Source organism: Eublepharis macularius, chromosome 2 (assembly GCF_028583425.1).
Source record: "Eublepharis macularius isolate TG4126 chromosome 2, MPM_Emac_v1.0, whole genome shotgun sequence".
In the NCBI taxonomy this organism is placed as follows: Eukaryota; Metazoa; Chordata; class Lepidosauria; order Squamata; family Eublepharidae; genus Eublepharis; species Eublepharis macularius.
This window is the reverse complement of record NC_072791.1, coordinates 67854856-67874524: the sequence shown is the minus strand read 5'-3', so window position 1 is coordinate 67874524 and position 19669 is coordinate 67854856. Positions and strand designations below refer to the sequence as shown.

Here is a 19669-nt window from a genome sequence, read left to right as displayed (position 1 = left end):
CTACCCACAAACCAGAGATATTAATATTCCTAAAAGAGGTGGGATAGATAGGAAATAGGCAGGCATATCACAACCAGGGACAAAGTAGCACAATGTATTGGCTAAAGGTGCTGTTGGATATATCAGAGATCTCTAGTCCATCTGAACAGGTGCCCTGAGGTTAGCAAAAAATATTAAGCCACACAGACCATATATGCAAAATGCAATGATAAGAGTGCTCTTTCTAGCTTCAGAAATGATTATATCCATCACTGAATCAGAAAACAATAATATGACATCAGTTTGCTGAGTGCTTTCCTTGCGTCAACTTCCAACAGCCACCATTTTCCCCTGTACCATCAGAGGACTTTTTATTTGAATTAGTCATTGGTGCTGATGTGGGCAGAATGTTCAAAACTGCACACCTTCCCATCCTTGTGGCATGCAAATGTGCTTGGGGTGCAATCTTTACAGAAAGATCAATCATATCAGACCAGATTTGGGAAAGGCTGAAACAAATCAGGGAAAGTCTGGAAAGTGAACAAAAATCCATCAATGAGCAAAGCAAATAAATGTGAAGGGAAAATAATAAAACAAAGAGATTTATAGAGCACAGATGCCAAATTTTTTCAAGAACAATAATGTATTTTTTCCTTATCAGCCTTGCATCTAGCAAATCACTTACATTGCTGCTAACTTGAATTCCACTTCCAGACATTCATGCTTATAAACACTGTCTTCTTTCTAACAAAATAAAGGGTCAGTTACTAAACGATCTGGCTACTCAGTACAGAAATCACAACAAATCAGAGCATAATTCACATATCTGTTCCACTGAGTTACCATCTCTTCTGTCTGGTACAACCTAAGCAACCCTGTAGTCTAGGGCAGTGGCCTTCAACACTTCCAAAGCAAAGATCCACATTTAACACCCAAGTAGCAGCATGGGCAACACTGATTTGCAAGCATGAGTCAGTAAATCACATCTACATGACAGGGTCATGTGACAAGTAGAGGAGACACCAGTGTTGCAATCTCACTAGTGTCTATGCCCAGAAAGAGCATAGCAGATCCAGTGAGCCAGGGACAAGATATATAAGCCAGCAACAGGAGGTATACCATAGCAAAGAAGAAGCTAGTGTTGAAGGGTTGCTGACAACATGATGTCATTTCTGTGCCCCTTTGGAAAGGGGTGCTTTCAAACCTGGCGCCGCTTGCTTCAGCTGACAGGCAGGGCAGCTTCCTCCCTGCCTGTCAGCTGAAGCAAGCAGCGTGGGGTTTGAAAGTTAAAGCACCCCTTTCCAAATATTTTTTGTTGCACAACCCAAGTCATAAGGCTGCTTCTCCCTTCACTTCCTTCCTACTGGATATGCATGAACTCTCTTACTTTTATTCAAAGCCAGGAACTAGTTCTAATGTTGCTGGTTATTCCCTGCTGGCTTTAAAAGACAGGAAAAGGTTAAATGGCTGCTTTTCCCTCCCTCCCTTGGGAGCACACACTCATTTTTTTTCAAAGCTAGAAATGAGTTGTAACATTACTGCTCATTCCTCCTGGCTTTAAAAGCCAGGAAAGCATTAAATGGCTTTCCCCCTCCCTCCTAGCGTCTTCACCTAATGCCAAAGAGGAAAAAAGATAACTGCAAAACAAAGCATAATGAAGAGAAGGATATTTAAAAACATTAAAAATGACAATGCATAAACTCTTCTAAAATATTGATAGCCTAAAAACAGTGCTGACATCAAAATATACCTTGGTCTCAGACTGTATACCAGGGACGTACTCTAAAAAAATAGTATTATTCAGATTTGGGTATTAGGAAGGCCATAAATTTCTGTATTCCTGATATTTGGGTACTCCGATACATGTGTTCTATTTGGATCTGAGTTTTTTTTTTCTTTCAGGATTCCAAACACTGACCAAAAGCCTTCCAATGCAAAAAGAAACAACAAAGCCCAAGAGGACCAAAATCAAGCCAGAGAATCCCAGCAGAGCCAACCTAGCAGAAGGAAGCAGAACAAAAGTAAGGCACAGACAGACCAGACTAGAGTACTCAAAAGCACAAACTCCTAAAATATCACCCTGAAGCTGCAGCCAGACTTGTGGACTATGAGAGAATCACTGTGATTGGACAAACAGTTGAGCTCCCCCTAACATGTGATGTCATTTGCCTGTGAGACCCTTCCCTCTCACCCTCCCTTCTTTTGTTCAGGAAACTGGAAAAAGGAGAAAAATGGGCTGCAGCTACTTTTAAAATTATTATCCCAATTATTCCCAAATATTTCTCAGGGTAAGAATATCAGTATATCTGAGGATCCCAGATATGACTGGGATTCCTGAATATAGCCCCAAATTAGGTATTTTTCAGATATATTTTTAGATCAGATATACAAAATCATCCTACTGTGTACTACTTGTAACTAGCATTGGAATGATATCCAGAAACAGATGAGTAGCAAGGGGAGAGCTTTAAAAACTAACAAGATGTTATCACTGAAACTTATCTCTCTTAGCAGCCTAGCTGCCACATTTTGAACCAGTTGAAGCAGAAAGATAATATCCTCAATTTTCTGTTAATGTTTTAGCCCTCACCTGTGGTCTTAAGCAAAACAATTCGAGGACTGTTCTTCCAGGCTGGACTCTTGTCAAGTCAAAAAAAATAATAAATATTGAATCATCTTCAGTGACTGGATCATCATCGCAGACCTCCAACCTTAAGATGTTCTGGAACAAAGGGAAAAAAATATAAGAATTTTATTCTACTTTCAACTGAGATAGGAATCCAAAGATTTTTTTTGTTATAAGCTAGTCTTTTTATTATCTATGGATTGGATCCAGCAATCTGTCAGTGGAAGGCATTGATGGTTTTGGAACTTCCCACTTTTCTCTTTCCCGCAACAGGCCCTTCCAACCCCAGTAAAGTTTATTCCTGGGGAAATAGGACTCATGTGAAATAATAGCCATACAGGTCAGGAGGCTGCAATAAGAAGGGGAAAGGGGGTGAAATTGCTTCCTTGCACCTCTTCCATGAACATGGCCCCATTCCCTCCTCCCCAGTGCTGCCTCCCAATCCTTATCATCTCTACCACCTCCAATCCATGCAGGTCTCACAGTCCCACTGAAAATGATAGTTGTTTGGTCACACCAAGAAGAACTGGAGGAAGAGATGACCAAATAGTTCTCTTTGGTCTTCTTTCAGATCTGAGGGGTGTCACGGTGGTGCTGTAAGCAGTTGGCCTGGCCTCCGCCATTTTAATAGCAGCTTCATATTTATGACTGCTGGTAATATTAAAAATGTTCAGGCCTCTGGAATAAAATGGCTGTGGTTTGGCCATCAGAGGACCTCTAGCAGTTGCTGAATCCCACCCGGGAGACATGGCATGAATGGAATGCCGCAAAGGAATGAGGGGTGATTAAGCGGCAATTGGACTTGCTATCTTCCTGGCCTCACCCGTGACCAGCGCAACAAAGGACTCGCAGCATCAACCCCACTTAGCACATTCCTCTCCCTCCTTCCGTGATGAGATCTCCTGTCCATGACTGGGGAGCTGATCAAATGACATTCATAAGAATATATAGTCGTTCCTGGAACAGTGCATTCCCCACCTAAATTCATTAACTTAGCTCCAGTGTACTTCATCAGAAAAATTGTCCTTTTGTGCAGCGCTAGAACTAGTTTTACATTTGTATTCATACGCCCTGGCAGCTATCAATCAAAGTACTTAAGCCTTTTGTCTGACCCAGGAACCAGACATTGGAGTCTTTGTCCTAACTGCTAGGAGGACTCTCCTCCACCTCAGGGCACATTTTACCTATAAAGGTAGGGTCCTGGCCCCATTCAAATTGTGCAAGCTTCCTGGCTTCTCCCTTAGGGTCACTTCCCTGAGTCTCTCTCCCTCTGAACACGTTTGAACACATTTCCGGATCCACAAGCACTGTTCCCTTGAAGTTTGCCCTAAGCCTCTTGTCTTGCCGAGGACGCTGGCCATTTGAAGCTCTTCTCTCTCCCTCCTCAATGCGGACTGGACCCCCTGCTCCAGGACAGGTAGATATAATTACTCTCTCTTGCTCTATTCCCAAACCTCTAGCTATATTTCCTAGGACTCTGTGTGTGCATGTGATTATCTTCCCCCAGTAATTGGTCTGTATGCACATGAAGCTCTTGTGTTCAATAAAAGGTATTGCTTTATCTTAAGCACTAGACTCACTTGTTTTATTGTAGGAAGGGACATGGTATACAAAGGTGATAGATTCCAGTTACTGCCTCTCGTATAGCTGTCTTCCTTGCTAGCTAATTCCCCCCATAAATCATATTTATGCAAGGAGACCATTTCTGGTAACAGTGCTAGTGAGGTGGTGTAGGCTTCTACCATTTCCATTTCCTCTTTAATTCCAACTTTAATAGGGGATTTTCTAAAATTATTGTTTTTTCCAAAGAATGCTTTAAAAAATTTATGACCAAACAGTGAATGACACCACAGTTATCTAACATTACCTTGATCTTAGGTTGAATCCTAAAGTAGAAAGTCTCATTCCAGACTGGATTGTCAGAATTTTTGATGGTTTGGGTTCTAAATTGTTCATGGGATGCTGTTGGCAGACTCAAGGTCACATAGCAATCAGATGCAGACACTGTGCAGGAAATGGAAGAGCTTGTTTATTTTATTCATTAAAATATGGCTTTGCTGCCCATCCCATCAACCATGGTGGCTTAAGGTTGCTTCCAAAGGCCTGACCAGCAGGCAAGCAATTAAAACCAATCAATCAATTAAGAACACCATCACTCTCATCCTCACTATAATACAATTTTGATTAATTATTTACTAAACAACCACCCTTAAAGGACAGCCTTGCATCTCTTCCAGAAGGATGCTAACAAAGGAACCTCCACACCTCTTCAGGGAGACCACTCCACAGAGTTGGGGCTATCACAAAGAGTGGACCAAAACACTGAACACAAGTAGCCACCTTACACTGAATCAGAACATTGGTCAGTTTTGTCTACTCAGATTGGTAGCAGCTCTCCAGGATCTCAGGTGGAGGTCTTGCATGTCACTACTACCTGATCCTTTTAAAAAAAAACTGGAGATGCCAGGAACGGATACTGGGACCTTTTGAGTGCCAAGCAGATGCTCCATCATTGAGCCACTGGTCAACCACACGACAGAGAGAAGGCTTAACCAGGAAAGGGCTCTGAGGTGGTCACAGGATCATAACAGGAAAGATGTAAAGGTTTTTTTGTAAGTTGCAATATATACTTTTCTGTTGTATTTTACATCATTTAATAATAAAATTTATTCTGGAAAAAAGGAAATACAAACAGGCTGACCCAACACTATATAGAGATTTAAAAATCAAAAACAGCACCTTGAATTGGACTAGAAGGTGGAACTAGTTGTGAAAAGCCTCAGAGTGCCTAAGGGCAGTAGAAGCGGTGTACTTTTGGATGAAAGAGCCATCATCTTCATCCAGTAAAGTAATTCAAAGGCTAATCTTTATCTTATTATATCTTATTTTGTTATGGCCAACTTTATGTGAAGAACAACCTCTTAAACTGAAACGTTTGCAACACTTCATTTTTTAAAAAAATTATGTCATTTATAGTCCGCCTTTCTCACTGAGACTCAAGGCAGATTACACAGTGTGAGATTAGTAGTCACTATCAAGGACACTTCCATAAACAATGCCATAGGGTAAATAAATACAAGTTTACAAAGACATAGCAATTGCAAGAATCCAATACAGAGTTGAAGAAATGCTGAAACAGAGCATAAGCAATTCTAGGACTGGCATTAGACAACATGTAACTACCCAGTAGGATCATAGCACAACCAAATGGGTTCTGCAGAACATGTTATTTCACCTCTTTTACATTTCTCTTTGCCATTTCATGCAACATATTTGTGGGATCGACTCACCTATATTGCACAGAATAGTCTTTCTGTTCCTTGCAACATTGTGACTCTATGCACTATGAACACTTTGACCTATTCTAAAAGACAATCATGCTGATAATAGTAGCTCATAATTGTCAAAGCATGCAAGAGGTTTGCATAATCAAAAGTACTTGGATACCTGACAGGCATTCCTCTCTGTGATTAATGACCTGAACCTGTGACCTTCCATGCACTGGTGGAGCAATATATTGTTGCACTGTCTGTGAAATCTTAAATGCCCCAGATGCTACTCCTTTTGCTGAGGGATTGTTTGGCAGGTGACATAAAACCATTACTAGTGATTTGGTTTAACCTAAGGATGGAACTAGATGTTACAAGAGGACTGCAACTTTGAGATCCAAAGTGCACCGAATTGGAGGAAATAAAGACCCCTTTACACACACAGTGGTTTGGAACCATGTCCTCAAGGTGCAATCCCACATTGTTACAACACGAGCAGTCCATTCCCCCGAGTGTTCTTCCTATCCTCCCTATTGTTACCTCTTGCTGTCAGGGAGGGTACCATGACTATTTATCACTATTTTTGTACTACCCAGTAAAACAAAATGCTTGGCATTGTCCTGCCCCCTCCAATAAAAGTCAGTGATGTGAGATGGTGACAGAGAAATGCACAGCACAATGACATAACTTCTTACTTGGTGTGAGAATAAACACTGGGAGGAAGAGGAGAGAAACACAAAGAGTGGCACCACTTCAGTGTTTCTTGTAACATGTAGGTCTTCCCTTGGTGGCATCCATACTCTTTGAACTATTGCAACTAAAGGCAGTTTATTTGATCATCTGACCAATAGATTGAGACCCGAGGTTGATAAGGTTGGAGGAAATGAGGCCAATGCATTGTTGGAACCACATCTCTATGGAGCAGAACCACACCAATTATCTTTCCCACTCTTACAACTGGGGATAGATAATAATCAGGTGGGAAAGACCCTCAAAACTGTCCTATGCAAAGTGGTATCTATATAAGTAGATGAGAGTGGCCATGAAGTTTTATTCTTCTTAGTGCCTTCTTGATTACATGGGAAATCCATGCTCTCCAGAGCAACAGAATTACAGCATGGAGAAATGGCTTCCAAAAACCTGGCTGAGCATATGAAGGAGGACTCTGCTCCGTTAAAATCATTGGGGCAAATTTTTGGATAATGCCTATATCTCTGTATTTATTCCTGAGAATGAGAATAAATTCAAAGCATCTTAAAACAGTAGGTGTTCCTCAAACAAAAAGATTATAACAAAACACCAACTCTCGGATGCCAACAAAATTTTTCACATTTGCTAGTGCTTAAGTAAATCCAAGATTTCTAACAATAGTTTCTGTGTTATTACCCAGTTTCCGGGGGGTGAAGAGTCGATGACTGGGGAAGGCAATGGCAAACCACCCCGTAAAAAGTCTGCCAAGAAAACGTCATGATGTGACGTCCCCCCCCCCATGAGTCAGTAATGACTCAGTGCTTGCACAGGGGACTACCTTTACCTACCTACCATTTAGATAAAAAGTATAAGTGGCTATATTGATCCATTAAAAACATTCAAACATAACTGAAATTAAATAGCTGTTGTTTAGAACTGACCAAAATAACACAAAATCGTGAACAACAAGCTTTTATTTAGAGCAGTCTCGCCCCTCAAACATCAGTGGTGCAATAAAGGGTGTTCATAACTTACATGGATCTCTAGAGGCGATATTAATGGCTTTTATTATTCGGACAGACAGCAGGAAAACTGGATACTCTTGGATCTGCAATGAAGCAAAGCCAGTGAATTACATGTGAGCCAGCCTAGGACATTTGTGGATTTTCGCTACTCCGTTTCACTGGATGCACATCACATCATAGGCCTCAAAGTGAGGCCTGTGGATCACATGCATCCTCTTTATCTTGCCTACTGAGCCACTGATTCTTACTCTTCCATCACATCCCCTTGTCCTTAACACAGTGTGGGACTCTAGGGTTCCTTAAAAGGCTAGTAGAGGTTAAAGGATCAGTACAGCAAATGAGCTCTTCAGAGAGATATGTAGGACATTGTCTACAATGTTCCCTTATCATATGCAAACACAAAGTTGGGTATTTTGAGAGGTTCATTTCCAGGGTTGCCAGGTCACCTTACCTTCCTGGCAAGAGGGATAGGGAACCCGGCACTCACCTGTTGAAGGTCTGTTGAAGGTCCCATGCAGGCTGTGGGCAGACACTTAGGCCCAAACTAAGTATGCAGTTTGATGGTGCAGAACGTGGTTTCTTTAAGCTACAAGTTGCTCAAACTGAAGAAAGGCAACCTTTAACTAGACAGTGGCTCTGGACTGACCCTCTGATATTGCTGTACCAAGAGGATTCTAGGCTACTGTTCAAGAGGTCCAGGTGGGACTGCTTAGAGTTCCCTCTGCTTACTTGCAGACCTAGACAAGCAGTGAACTAGTACTGATCCAAAGAGGCTCATTGTTTGAATCCTATGACTTTTTTTTTGGTTCATGGAGGAGCAGGAAAATAGTTCAACTGCTCGAATTGTATGCTCCCTAAAACTGTTAGAATAGACATGACACCATTCCTGGACAGTAGGATAAGGACTTGGTGCTATTTTTCCCTTTACATTAGAAGCAGGTTGTGGTGCCTCTCTTTGTCTGAACTGGAAGCTTCTATCTGACTAGGGTTGCCAGCTTCAAGTTAGGAAATTCCTGGAGATATAGGGGGTGAAACCTGGAGAAAGAGGGGTTTGGGGAGGGAAAGGACCTTGGCATGGCATAATTCCACAAAGTCCATGCCCCAAAGTAGCCATTTTCTCCATGTGAACTGATCTCTGTGGCCTGGAGACCAGTTGTAATTCCAGGAGATCTCCAGCCACTACCTGGAGGCTAGCAACCCTATATCTGACTCCCCCTCTTTCTGCGCTTTTGTTCTCTCTCCTGTTGGTTTTGCAAGAGGTAAGACTGTCCTGCAGAGCTCTCCTGCACAAGCTTGCAAGAGGCACACTCATAAGGGATTGAAGAGTGCTTTACCACACGATTCTCACACTTTCCTGACTGTGCAATTTTGTTACAACTATACCAACTAAAAATACCCCCAATAAAATCATTCCACAGAAATCTTTGAAACATAATTTCTCATCAGATAAGTTAATGTGGAAAGCATTCCCTGAAGATAGACTGTCTTGAAATCACCAGTGCATTTTCCTAATCCTACTTATGGCCATAGGCATAGGATACTAATGGGGTTGTTTTGGGCAGTGCATCAGTGCCCAGGACTTTGGTGTAAGCTGCCTATTTTGTCCTGTATGGGCTGGCTGTCTAGTTTCCAATTTATTTTTAAAGCATTTGCAAAAGTAACCAATTAAAAATAATTTCTTTGGGAAAGGGAGAGGCATCTTTCTGACATAATAGCTGGCCAGTCAGAACCATGAAAGGGTGACTTCTCAAGGGAGAAAAACAGGTTCCTCCTCCCACCCAAACTTCATCCTGTGGAGTTCATAAATGTGTCACAAATACTAAGTAATGACTGTACTTTCATAGCAATCTCAGTTCTGAAAACTTGTAAAAAGTCCAGTAGCACCTTTAAGACTAACCAACTTTATTGAGGCATAAGCTTTCGAGAACCACAGCTCTCTTCATCAGATACTGAAAACTTGTTCATTAAGCTAGAATTACTATTAGTGTTCCTTGAAATATTTTACAACTGTCAGCATAATGGTATGGTCATTGTTTTTATAATTTTACAAGTGCAGGACCCACAAGGATTTGTGGGGGCTTCTCATTTTCCCCTCCCCACTATTTCCTCTGTTCTCTTCCCTGGCAGCCTCCATAACTTCCCTGATTTTTCCTGCTTCCTTCTCTCCTTCCCTCCCACCAGCCAACCTACATTTATCTGCCCCCTTCAGCATTTCTTCCTTCCCTCGCCGCAGCAGCCTGTTCTGCAGAAAAGTCTGTCCCGATTGCATTGTGCTGGCTGGCCCAGGCCCAGTTGCATGGTGAGGAACCCATAAGGACTTGCAGGGGGTACCCTGTATCCTATTCCCCACACGACTTCATCTTTCCCTATTCCTGGTATTCCCTCTATCCTCACCTTTCCCTGCTTCCTTCTACTCACACCTACCAAGCAAGCTACCAATTTTTTAACTGCCCTGACCACCCATTTTCCTCCAGCTATATTTATTACAGCTCGGGCTGAGAGAGCTCCAGAAAGATGTGACTGGCCCAAAGTCACCCAGCTGGCTACAAGTGGAGGAGTGGGAAACCAAACTCAGTTCTCCAGATAAGAGTCTCACTGCTCTGAACCACTACACCAAACTACCTAGTAAGTGTAAACAGCACAAGTGGTAAACACAGAGAGATTGCTTACCACTTGTGCTGTTTATGCTTACTAGGGTTGCTACTTTCTGTTCTGAAAATTTTAAAAATCAGAGCCAAGCTTTTCTGACTAGGTATATGGTGGCCTTTCTCTTCTGAAGAGGCAGGTTTTGTTCTAAAAAATCCATTTCAAGCACAGAATGCCCCCTTATGTGTACAAGGTCTTCAGATTCTAGATTACATTAATGTATTTATATGAATCATGTTGCTCACTCAAAATACAAACAGCGGGCTGGTCTGATTCTCTGTGAGTGAAAGCTGGGAAGCATAGCAGACCACTGGAAGCTGTGAAGGGTGGGAACTTGAAGATAGTGTCATAGATAGAGATGGGCCCGATCTGAATTACGATTTCAAAAAAACTCCGATTTTGGCGTTTACACCATCGTGACTCAGCTAATTGGTTCTGTCCACGGCAACCAATCCAGCAGTCAGGAGTTTGCTTGTTCGGGACTTGATCGGATGGGTCAGTTTCTCTTCGGAATTGCAGACACTCTGGCACCAGTAATTTATTCCCGGGGCAACGGTGTCAGGGGAATGAGCTGTGTTTGCCCTCCTTCTGTCGCCCTCGAAACAGAATGGAAGCCCAGCTTTCCTTGATTAGCAGACTTCCTCCCAACCATGGAGCAGCAACCCAGGGGAGGGAGGGGGAAGGGGTGTTCTGAAGCCATGGGCACAAAGGAAAAGCAAAAGGCAGCGCAGGAGGCTGGGAGGCCACCCACACTGTTCATCTTTCTCCAGGACAAGGGGCGCGTGGGCAAGCCAGCCACCCCTTGTCCTGGGGAAAGGCAAAAGGCAGCGCGGGAGGCTGGGAGGCCGCCTGCACCGTTCACCTTTCCCCAGCTGCCCCTTGTCTTGCGGGGCAGGTGAACAGCGCGGACAGCCTCCAAGCCACTCATGCTGCCGCCAGCTCCGCAGTGCACCGGGACAGCTGGCTTGCTGCGTGGGCAGGGGCAACTCAGGAGAGCATGCACGCGCAAGAGCCTGACTACAGTTGCCCTGGGCGCTGGCCTCCCTGATTCCCGATTCCGGACCGGAAAAGAGACTTGATCGGTTAGAATCGGTGACCTGTGTTCGGCGGCAGACCAGATCCACGAACGGCTTAATCGGAATTTTGGGGGGGATTGTGCCCATGTCTAGTCATAGATATAGCTAGAACTATAAAAGAAAAATTGCTAGATAGGACCAAGAAAGTTATTCAGGACACCTATATGCGCAGAAACATGGCTGGCCCAGCCCCAAAACTAGATAGGCCACAAAGGAGGTCTAGAGACCTAAAATAAAACAACATTGGAGAGGGGCATAAAACAATAGAGTTACACAGTTGTATTGCCATGTGTACATTAGAAGAGCCATCTAACTCATACTAATGCACATAGAGTTATCCAATCCCCTTATCCTCCCAGTAAGAGGGGGGGGGGACCTGGCACTCACCTTTCTTCTCTTCTTCGTGTGCACAAGCTCCTGGACCTGTGCAATGATGTTGCTTCCGGGAAGTGACATCATCATGCAGGCCCAGAAGCACGCACATGCTTTGCATGGGGCTAATTTGGACCCCAAACAGGCCTGGTTTGGTCTATTGGGGCCAAAATTGTCCCTGTCCGAAGCATGAGAGAGCTCCTGGTATAGCGTGATGATGTCTCTAAGAGCATGACCTGACGGCATGTTCCCCACCTTTCCCTCTTCCAGATGAGTGGTGACAGGGGGTGGAGTGTGGGAGCAGGGGATCCCCTGCACCCACTGGGGGAACAGCAACCCTAAATGCATACAATGTACTAAGCATTGGATGCAGGGAGTAACTGAGAATGTTAGGAATGTATAACTTCATAGAAGCTGGCAACATTATTCGAAGATAGTAACATTGGAGGAGAGCCAAAGATATCCAGATGTATGAGAAACTTGTAATCACTAATTCTACATAGACTTTGTTAATACAAAAAATAGCAAGAATGAACCAGCTATTGTTCTATGTATCAAGAAGATGTTTCAAATATGGATACTCTTCCAGAGTCATCCAGAACAATAGGATTACTAAATGCAATCTGGGACCTGGAACTCTTCTGGAATTACATCTGCTTTCCAGGCTACAAAGATCAGTTCCCGTGGAGGAAATGGCAGCTATGGAGGGTAGGCTGTGTGGTATCCCACCTTCATTGAGCTCCTTCCCCTATCGAAACTCCACCCTCCTCAGGCACCACCCCCAAATCCCCAAGAATTTTCCAAGACAGATTTGGCAAGCCTACCCTGCAACTGCCCTGAGGGTTGCCATTTACCTCATTGGGGGTTCACATTTTCTGATGATGTACATATAGGCTTGCTCAGTGGCCTCCTGTGCCTTCTAGTGAAGAAAACAGCAGAAGCCACCTCCTCAAATTCCAGAGAGGTTTTACAAGACAATTTTCTACTTCATAAAAAAATAATAATAAAGTACCACGCAAACAATTTAAAGCATCCATGCATCACTTTAAAAAATATTAAAGGCTGACAGCTTCCCTGAAGCGTGAGTAAAGGGCAAGACAACTCAAGCAGCATTTAAAAGCAAAGAGTTCATCTGTTCAATGCAGTCTGAAGACAGAGGGAAGTAACACCCAGCGCAAGGAACAAAACAAGATGGCAAGGCCTATTTGTGGATAGCTTTAAATAAACACCTTAAGAGTTCACTGAAAGTCTTTTATCAGTATTTGCATAATATTTACTGTCTTGCTGCAGGTGCTATGAATCCAGACATTGTTGCTTAAGCAAGGAAACTGTGATTAAATTATAAAGGGAGTGGAATGTTCCACTTGGATGTCAGGAGGAGTTTCAGGTGTGAAAGAGAAGCTAACAAGTAAGTACTTTTAATTAACCATGGTCTGATGTAGCAAGATCAAGCCAGCAGCTGGAATCAAAGCCTTTTCTAGAAAGTCACCCTGCAGCATTCAAGCTATACATGCAAAAATGTGCTGCAAAGACCTGAAAAAGCAACCAGCCACTTGCAATTGGGGCAATGTGAAAGGTAATCTTTGCTAAATTGTGTCTGTTCCCTAAAAGACAGCTAACACTGTCAGACCTGACATTCCAGTGACATGTTAGGAAAAAGAGAGGGGAATCTGAGATCAGGCATGCACATACTGCCCACCCCAAAATTACATCTGCTGCATTATCTATTCAGAAGATGCATCCATGGAAAGCTTTGTGTGCAAAGGTGGGCAAGCAGTCCATCACTACAGAAGAAGGTCTATGGATTACAAGAGATAACTTTTTAATTTGAGGTTCAAAGACCTGAAGAATTCTCACTATCCCCATTCATAGAATCATAAAGCTAGAATGTGCCCCAAAGTCATCTAGTCCAACCCATGAACAATGCAGGTAATTCATGCCCCAGCCCACAACTGCAGTGATCCCTGTGCCGTGCCCAGAAGAAGGCAGAAAACCCCCAGGATCCCCAGCCAATTTGGCCTGGAGGAAAATTCCTTCCTTACCTCAAAGTAGCAATCAACATTACCCTGAACACATATGAAGGGTCATAGGATGTGAACACTGGCTCTTCCCTTTCTGCCCTCCCTCTCCCAATATGCCTAAGTTCATACACAGTCATAGAATCTGCATTGCTGACAGATGGCCATCTAGCCTCTGCTTTAAAAGCTCAAAAGAAGGAGAGCCCACCACCACCTGGGGAAGCCTTTTCCACTGAAGAAACCACTGATGCCTTCAGGAATTTCTTCCTAAAGTTTAGCAGAAAACTCTTTTGCTTTCATTTTAACCCATTGGTTCTGGTCCAACCAGCTGGAGAAACAGAAAACATCTCCAAACCATCCTCTATGTAACAGCCCTTCAAATACTTGAAGATAGCTATCATATCACCGCTCAGTCATCTCCTCTCCAGGCTAAACATACCGAGCTCCTTCAACCTTTCTTCATAGGACTTTGTCTCCAGATTCCTCACTATCCCTGTTACCTTCCTTTGGACAGATTCCAGCTTGTCAATATGCATTCTCATTGTTCTCCTTGTCAGTACATTACCTGACACTCTGGGAGGGGATGACGTCTCTTCTAAACTCTGTTCTGTGCTACTACAGCTATTTAGCACACTGCTGGTGCTGATTAAGTGCCAAGTCCTTCTAATGGTCATTAGTAAGGAGGAACAGTCTCATTCACTACAAGGATGAGATGTGCTTCTTTAAGTTGTATTCCCAAAAGGAAAAATAGCACAACTATTGCTTGTACAAGGCAAGGAACAGTCTGTTGTTTTCAGATGCACTGTTGTAGGCGATCTATTAAGGTTAAGCCTTCCTCTTAAGCATGGGTTCCAGACCTGGAGGAGTGCTACTCTTGACTAGTCTGAACTCAGCATTCTTGAGCAAATACGTCTTTTCATATTACTCCTTCTGTTGTCTAAGAGTGAGCGCAGAGAAAGTTTCCTCCATTCTGAGGTGAAATAATTGTTATGGGGGTGAGGGTGTCATAGTAGCAATTTTTCAGTACCAGCCCCCTATTTTGTGGTATTTAATATCCATACTCACTTCAGAACTAGTCTGAAAATGTTTAGTAAGCAAATCAGTCAAATCAAAATCACAGTATTAGGCCAGTCTCAGTATGGAAGGCTAGTCTCATCCTGGTCTCGCAGCTTGGCTCTCCGACTGCTGCCCAATGGACTTTTCAACTGTCACTTGTCCAACATTCCGCCAAGCTGCCTACATTTCCCATCAAAACCTGAGGGAAGCAGACAAGTGTCCAATCTGTGCCTTTTGTCACTTGTGGTCCCGCTCTCAGTATGGAAGGCTAGCAGCATCGCAGGAGTAGTTTTGATCAGGCTGCTGCAGTACCAGCAAATAGGGCACTAAGGAATACCTGTTGTTGCTCTCTGCTAACAGAGGTTATCACAATGCTTGGTAAATGGATTCCCAAAGCAGACCAATACAAAGTGGGAATCACTGGCAGCTGATGCTCCCACTGAGCTCCTGAGAGGAGGTTGCTGTCCCTAGGGAGTAGAGAAGGTCACAGCTGCCCCAAAATGCACTAAAAGCAGGAAGAGCAAGAGGGTTTTTTGCAAGTACTGTGGATTTTGTGGCTACACAAAAGCACTTGGAAAACAAACCAACATCGCTTCAAGTTAAGCAACAGCCATCAGATCCAGACCTATAAAACACACTACAATCTGATGCCCCAACAATTTAGGCTGCAAGATGCACACCAACAATTAACAGATGACATCTTGCCACTACTCTCTGCTTTAAAATGTACTACAGTTGCCTGGTCTGTTGAACAGGCAGCTGTATTTGCAATAATGTTCTCCAAACTCACCTCAGAGTCCTGAGAAAATAGAAAAAGTTGCAACTGTTGTTGCTTGTTTTCTAGAGTACCACATGAAATGTAATTAATCTGCCACAGCTGCCAGACATATTGCCTTCTTGATAGACCAAGCCATAAACACATGTTGTGTCTTTTCAGCTTGCTGCTAAATCAAGACTTCTGCAAATTGCCACACAGCCAGAAAGAGCAGAATTTCTCTGTGCTGAACTGCTCAAGACAATAGAGCCACTGCTGGAAAAACTGCATATAGCAATGCTTTTAGGTGAAGACTACATCAAAATGAAGCACATTGAAAAAGCAATAGGAAAAAGAGCTTCAGGGAGCCTTGCCCTTAATTAGAACACAGACTGTTGGATTGATGGGAAATTAGCGCACGGCATTTTCCAAGGCTTGGGAAACTGGCACATGATTAGCTGCGATTCCATGATCATCAGTACCTGTTTTCTAACACTGGCCATACTATTAATTGTCTGTACACAAGACTGACATAGAATCATATTAAAATGTTAATTTTTCTTAACAGTAATCAGTAACAAAGTAGATAATATATGAGAGCAAGCAGGGAACCCACAAGAACTGCGGGAGCATCTCATTTCTCCCTTCCCAGCTATTTCCTCTTTCCCTTCCCTGATAGCCTCTCCCCTTTTCTTGCTTCCTTCTTTCTTTCCCACCAACCAGCCAATCTACCTTTATCTGCTCCCCCCCCCCCCCCCCCCCGCATCTTCAGCTTTCCTTCTTTAACCACTTCTTGGCAGACATGTCCTGGGAAAACTCTCCATGGTACCTGTTGCCAGGCCAGCTGCCAGCCCAGTTGCCTAGAGCTGGCTGCTGGCCCAGTTGTGCAGTGCAAACCACAAGGACTTGTATGGAACAACTCACTTTCTCTTGTATTCCCCCCCCCCCCACACACACATTACATCTTCTGTTCCTCCTCCTGGCAACCACCATATCCTCCCCTTTTCGTGCTTGCTTTTCTCCTTCCCGTCTCCCCATCCACCAACTTTTTATCTGCCCTTTGCATCTTGAGCTATATTTATTATTTATTTCATTTATAACCCACATTTCTCCACAATGGGGACCCAAAGCAACATACAACTTGCAGCATTCTCCTCTCCTCCATTTTATCCTGTGGAGTAGGTTAGGCTGCAAACATGTAACTGGCCTAAAGTTAGGGTTGCCATTCCCCCCCCCACTAGGGCTGGGGAATCCCTCACTCCCACCCTCCACCCACCACCACCACCACCACTCACATGGCCAGCAGGGGAACAGGCCTCCAGGGAACCCTCCCAAGGTGGCATGATGATGTCACTCCTGGGAGCTTCCATGGCAGAAAGAGGGTTCAACAATGACCCAAACCAGAGCTGGAAGTCTGGCAATACTCTGTGGCTGCCTAGCAATAGCCACCAAGGGCATTTGTCTCTTAAAGCTACAGGTGCTCTTTATATTATTGGGAGGGTTCACTCCCGCAGTGGGTTTTTAAAAAAGGATTTCAGATTATCCTGCAAACCTGAGGCTTTTCTCAGGTTTGTAGAATGCTTGTTTTGTCTGTCGATGGCTCCCTTGTCTGGATTCAGGTATCCACAGAAAGGACCATGCTGATAATTAGATATATTGATGCATATGTAGGCTAGACAGATTTTGAACTTATTAATGTTTAGATGTTTAAATGATAAGATTCCAAGAAAAACAGAAATTAGTCAAAACATTCAGGACATTTACTTAAAACAAAGAACCAGTTATGACAAATTAATTGGTATGCAATGAACGCCTGTGCAACAGCGTCCCTGAAGCCGTTTGGAATAGCTTTTACATTGCAGAATAGGGCTGTGCAAATGGGGGAGAAAGCAGAAAATAACATGGAAACTGCTGTTTTGTAAAAGCAATTTCCAGAACGCTGAACCAAATCCAGAAAACTAAATTGTAATGAGTCCCTCCCACCAAAAATAATGGGTGTTTCATTTCAGTTTGTACATTGCAACAGCAGTAGACAGACATGGGCTTGCCTCACAGGGCAGCATCGTGTTTTTCTGAACTGCATTCACCAATCGGATCCCAAGGGGAGAGAGTCCTTACATTATTAATTAACTCTGTTGGGGGAAGGGGGATGAGCGCAATCCACATGAGTGCATCCCCCCAAATTGCTGTTCAGGAAATGGCATTGTCTCCCTGCCAATCAGGTCCTTGCAAGGGGAAACTCCCTCCCCACCTATCAGCTTTGGAAATGTTTGGAAGGGAGACTTCAAACACAGCCTGCAATTCGGAAAATATTTCCCTGGAGGTAAGCACTATTGAAAACATAGGACTTACATCTGAGTAGACCTTCTGGGGTGCATCTTGGTTTTATTTGTAGCACTACCTAAGCACTGATCTGTCTCCCCCGCCCATCAGGGCACTTGGATGATCACTTTGAGGAAAAGTGCTAGGTGGGGAGATGGCCTGTTCAATCAATAAAACTTGAAAAAAGCCCTGGAAGACTTCAATCATAGACTGAAATTCTAAAGACAGTTCTATGGGAGTAAGCACAAGAAAACATGGCACCAAAGGTAATAATTCATTGGCACTACAGAATTATAGAATCATAGGGTTAGGAGGTACCTCCAGGGCCATCTAGTCCAATCTCCTTCACAATGCAGGAAATTCACAACTACCTCCCCTCCCCCGCCCCTTGCTCTATGCCCAGAAGATGGCAAAACACTATCAGGATCTCTAGCCAAACTGGCCTGGGGAGAATTGCTTCCTGACCCCAAAGTGGCAATTGGCATTACCCTGAGCATGTAAGAAGGGGCCACAAGAACTAAGCACTGAGAAAAGTACAGAGAAAGAAAAAATATAAATATAAAGTGAATATAAAGCAGGATTGTTTTTAATGCTGCTACTTCCACCTCACTTTACCATAGTGTGCACCCGCTGACATTTGTCTTCTTCAGGGTTTATTCTTGTGTGTGTTCATAGAGTAACTGAGGAAAAACTCAGCTGGTTGATGGTTTAGAGGAAGGACAGTGCTCTTTGCGATTTTGGTGCCATTAAGTGCAAAAACAGCTGCCCCAAAGAGCCTGGAAGCCCACATTGCAAAGAACAAGGCTGAAACTCATGCTAATGAAAAAAAAATGGATGAGATCCAAGCTGACAATGCCCCAGCCAGAAAAAAACAGACAGTGCACAGTCGATTTTGAACCCCCAGATCCAAAATGGAAATGGAAATTTTTTTCAGTGTTGAGATTTTCTCTATTGCTGAGATTCCATAAAATGTGGGGGGCAAAGTTCTTCAGAAGGGTTTTTTATATTGCCACCTAGTTGTTTTTTATAAGGACAGATCTAGCTAACATGGTCTTCTAATTATATATTGTTTTATTAACATTGTTATCTGCCTTTTAGTCTATTTTCAGAATGAGGGTGAGTTAAAAATGCTCTACATAAAAAATAAATGGGCATATTCTGTATCTCCTAAAGCCTGCTGAATTGTCTTCTTTTTCATATCCTGTTTTTTAATAATACAGGTTTTTACCAAATCCATTTCTATTTATAAAATTTTAATCCGTTTTAAACTGTTCTTTGTACTGAATAGAATAATCAAACCTTAACATCCAATTGTCTTGTGTAAGCAATGCTTTCCTCCTACAAAGAAGTGACTACTTCACTGAAACTCTCTGTGAAACAAAACCATGTTCACTGTAAAGCCTGATATACATCCAATAATGTTCACTGGTATTTTGGGGGTTCCAGTTTGAAGACTTGGAAGTCAATAAATATACTTTCTCTGCAAAGCCTCTTTCAGCAGCACCCAAAAGTACAGAAAATGCTGAGATTATTTTCTTACCGTCTGTGCTGTACTCTCCATTCTAAGCAAGAAATGTTGGCAGTCACAAGCAGTACCTGAGCAACAGGTTGACAGAAGGCTGCAATCAAAGTTGTCACTTCATTGGTACATCCCAAAAGACAGGTTTATATATGTAGATTCTGAGCTCCACCCTCCATGACTCCTAGAAGTGGACAGGATGCATACTGCTAGGATGAGAAATATTTGAAATACACATATTTTAGAATCATAAGACTAGAAGGCTGCTTGTAATTTACCTCGCTTGTAAAATAGAGACATGGCATTTCTTCACAACT

At 43.1% G+C, this 19669-nt stretch overlaps 1 protein-coding gene across 1 annotated transcript in view; it reads right to left on the bottom strand.

Annotated features, from left to right (window-relative positions):
• Positions 1-19449, bottom strand: part of LOC129323395 (cytosolic phospholipase A2 beta-like) — an 84665-nt gene extending 65216 nt beyond the window's left edge. The window contains exons 1-5 of the mRNA XM_054969929.1: positions 19374-19449; positions 7600-7672; positions 4473-4609; positions 2570-2701; positions 665-723 (exon numbers count right to left, since the gene is read on the bottom strand). Of these exons, the coding sequence (XP_054825904.1) occupies positions 665-723; positions 2570-2701; positions 4473-4609; positions 7600-7672; positions 19374-19394 (422 nt within the window). The 5' untranslated portion in view covers positions 19395-19449. The remainder of the gene's footprint in view (positions 1-664; positions 724-2569; positions 2702-4472; positions 4610-7599; positions 7673-19373) is intronic.
• Positions 19450-19669: the final 220 nt, after the last annotated feature.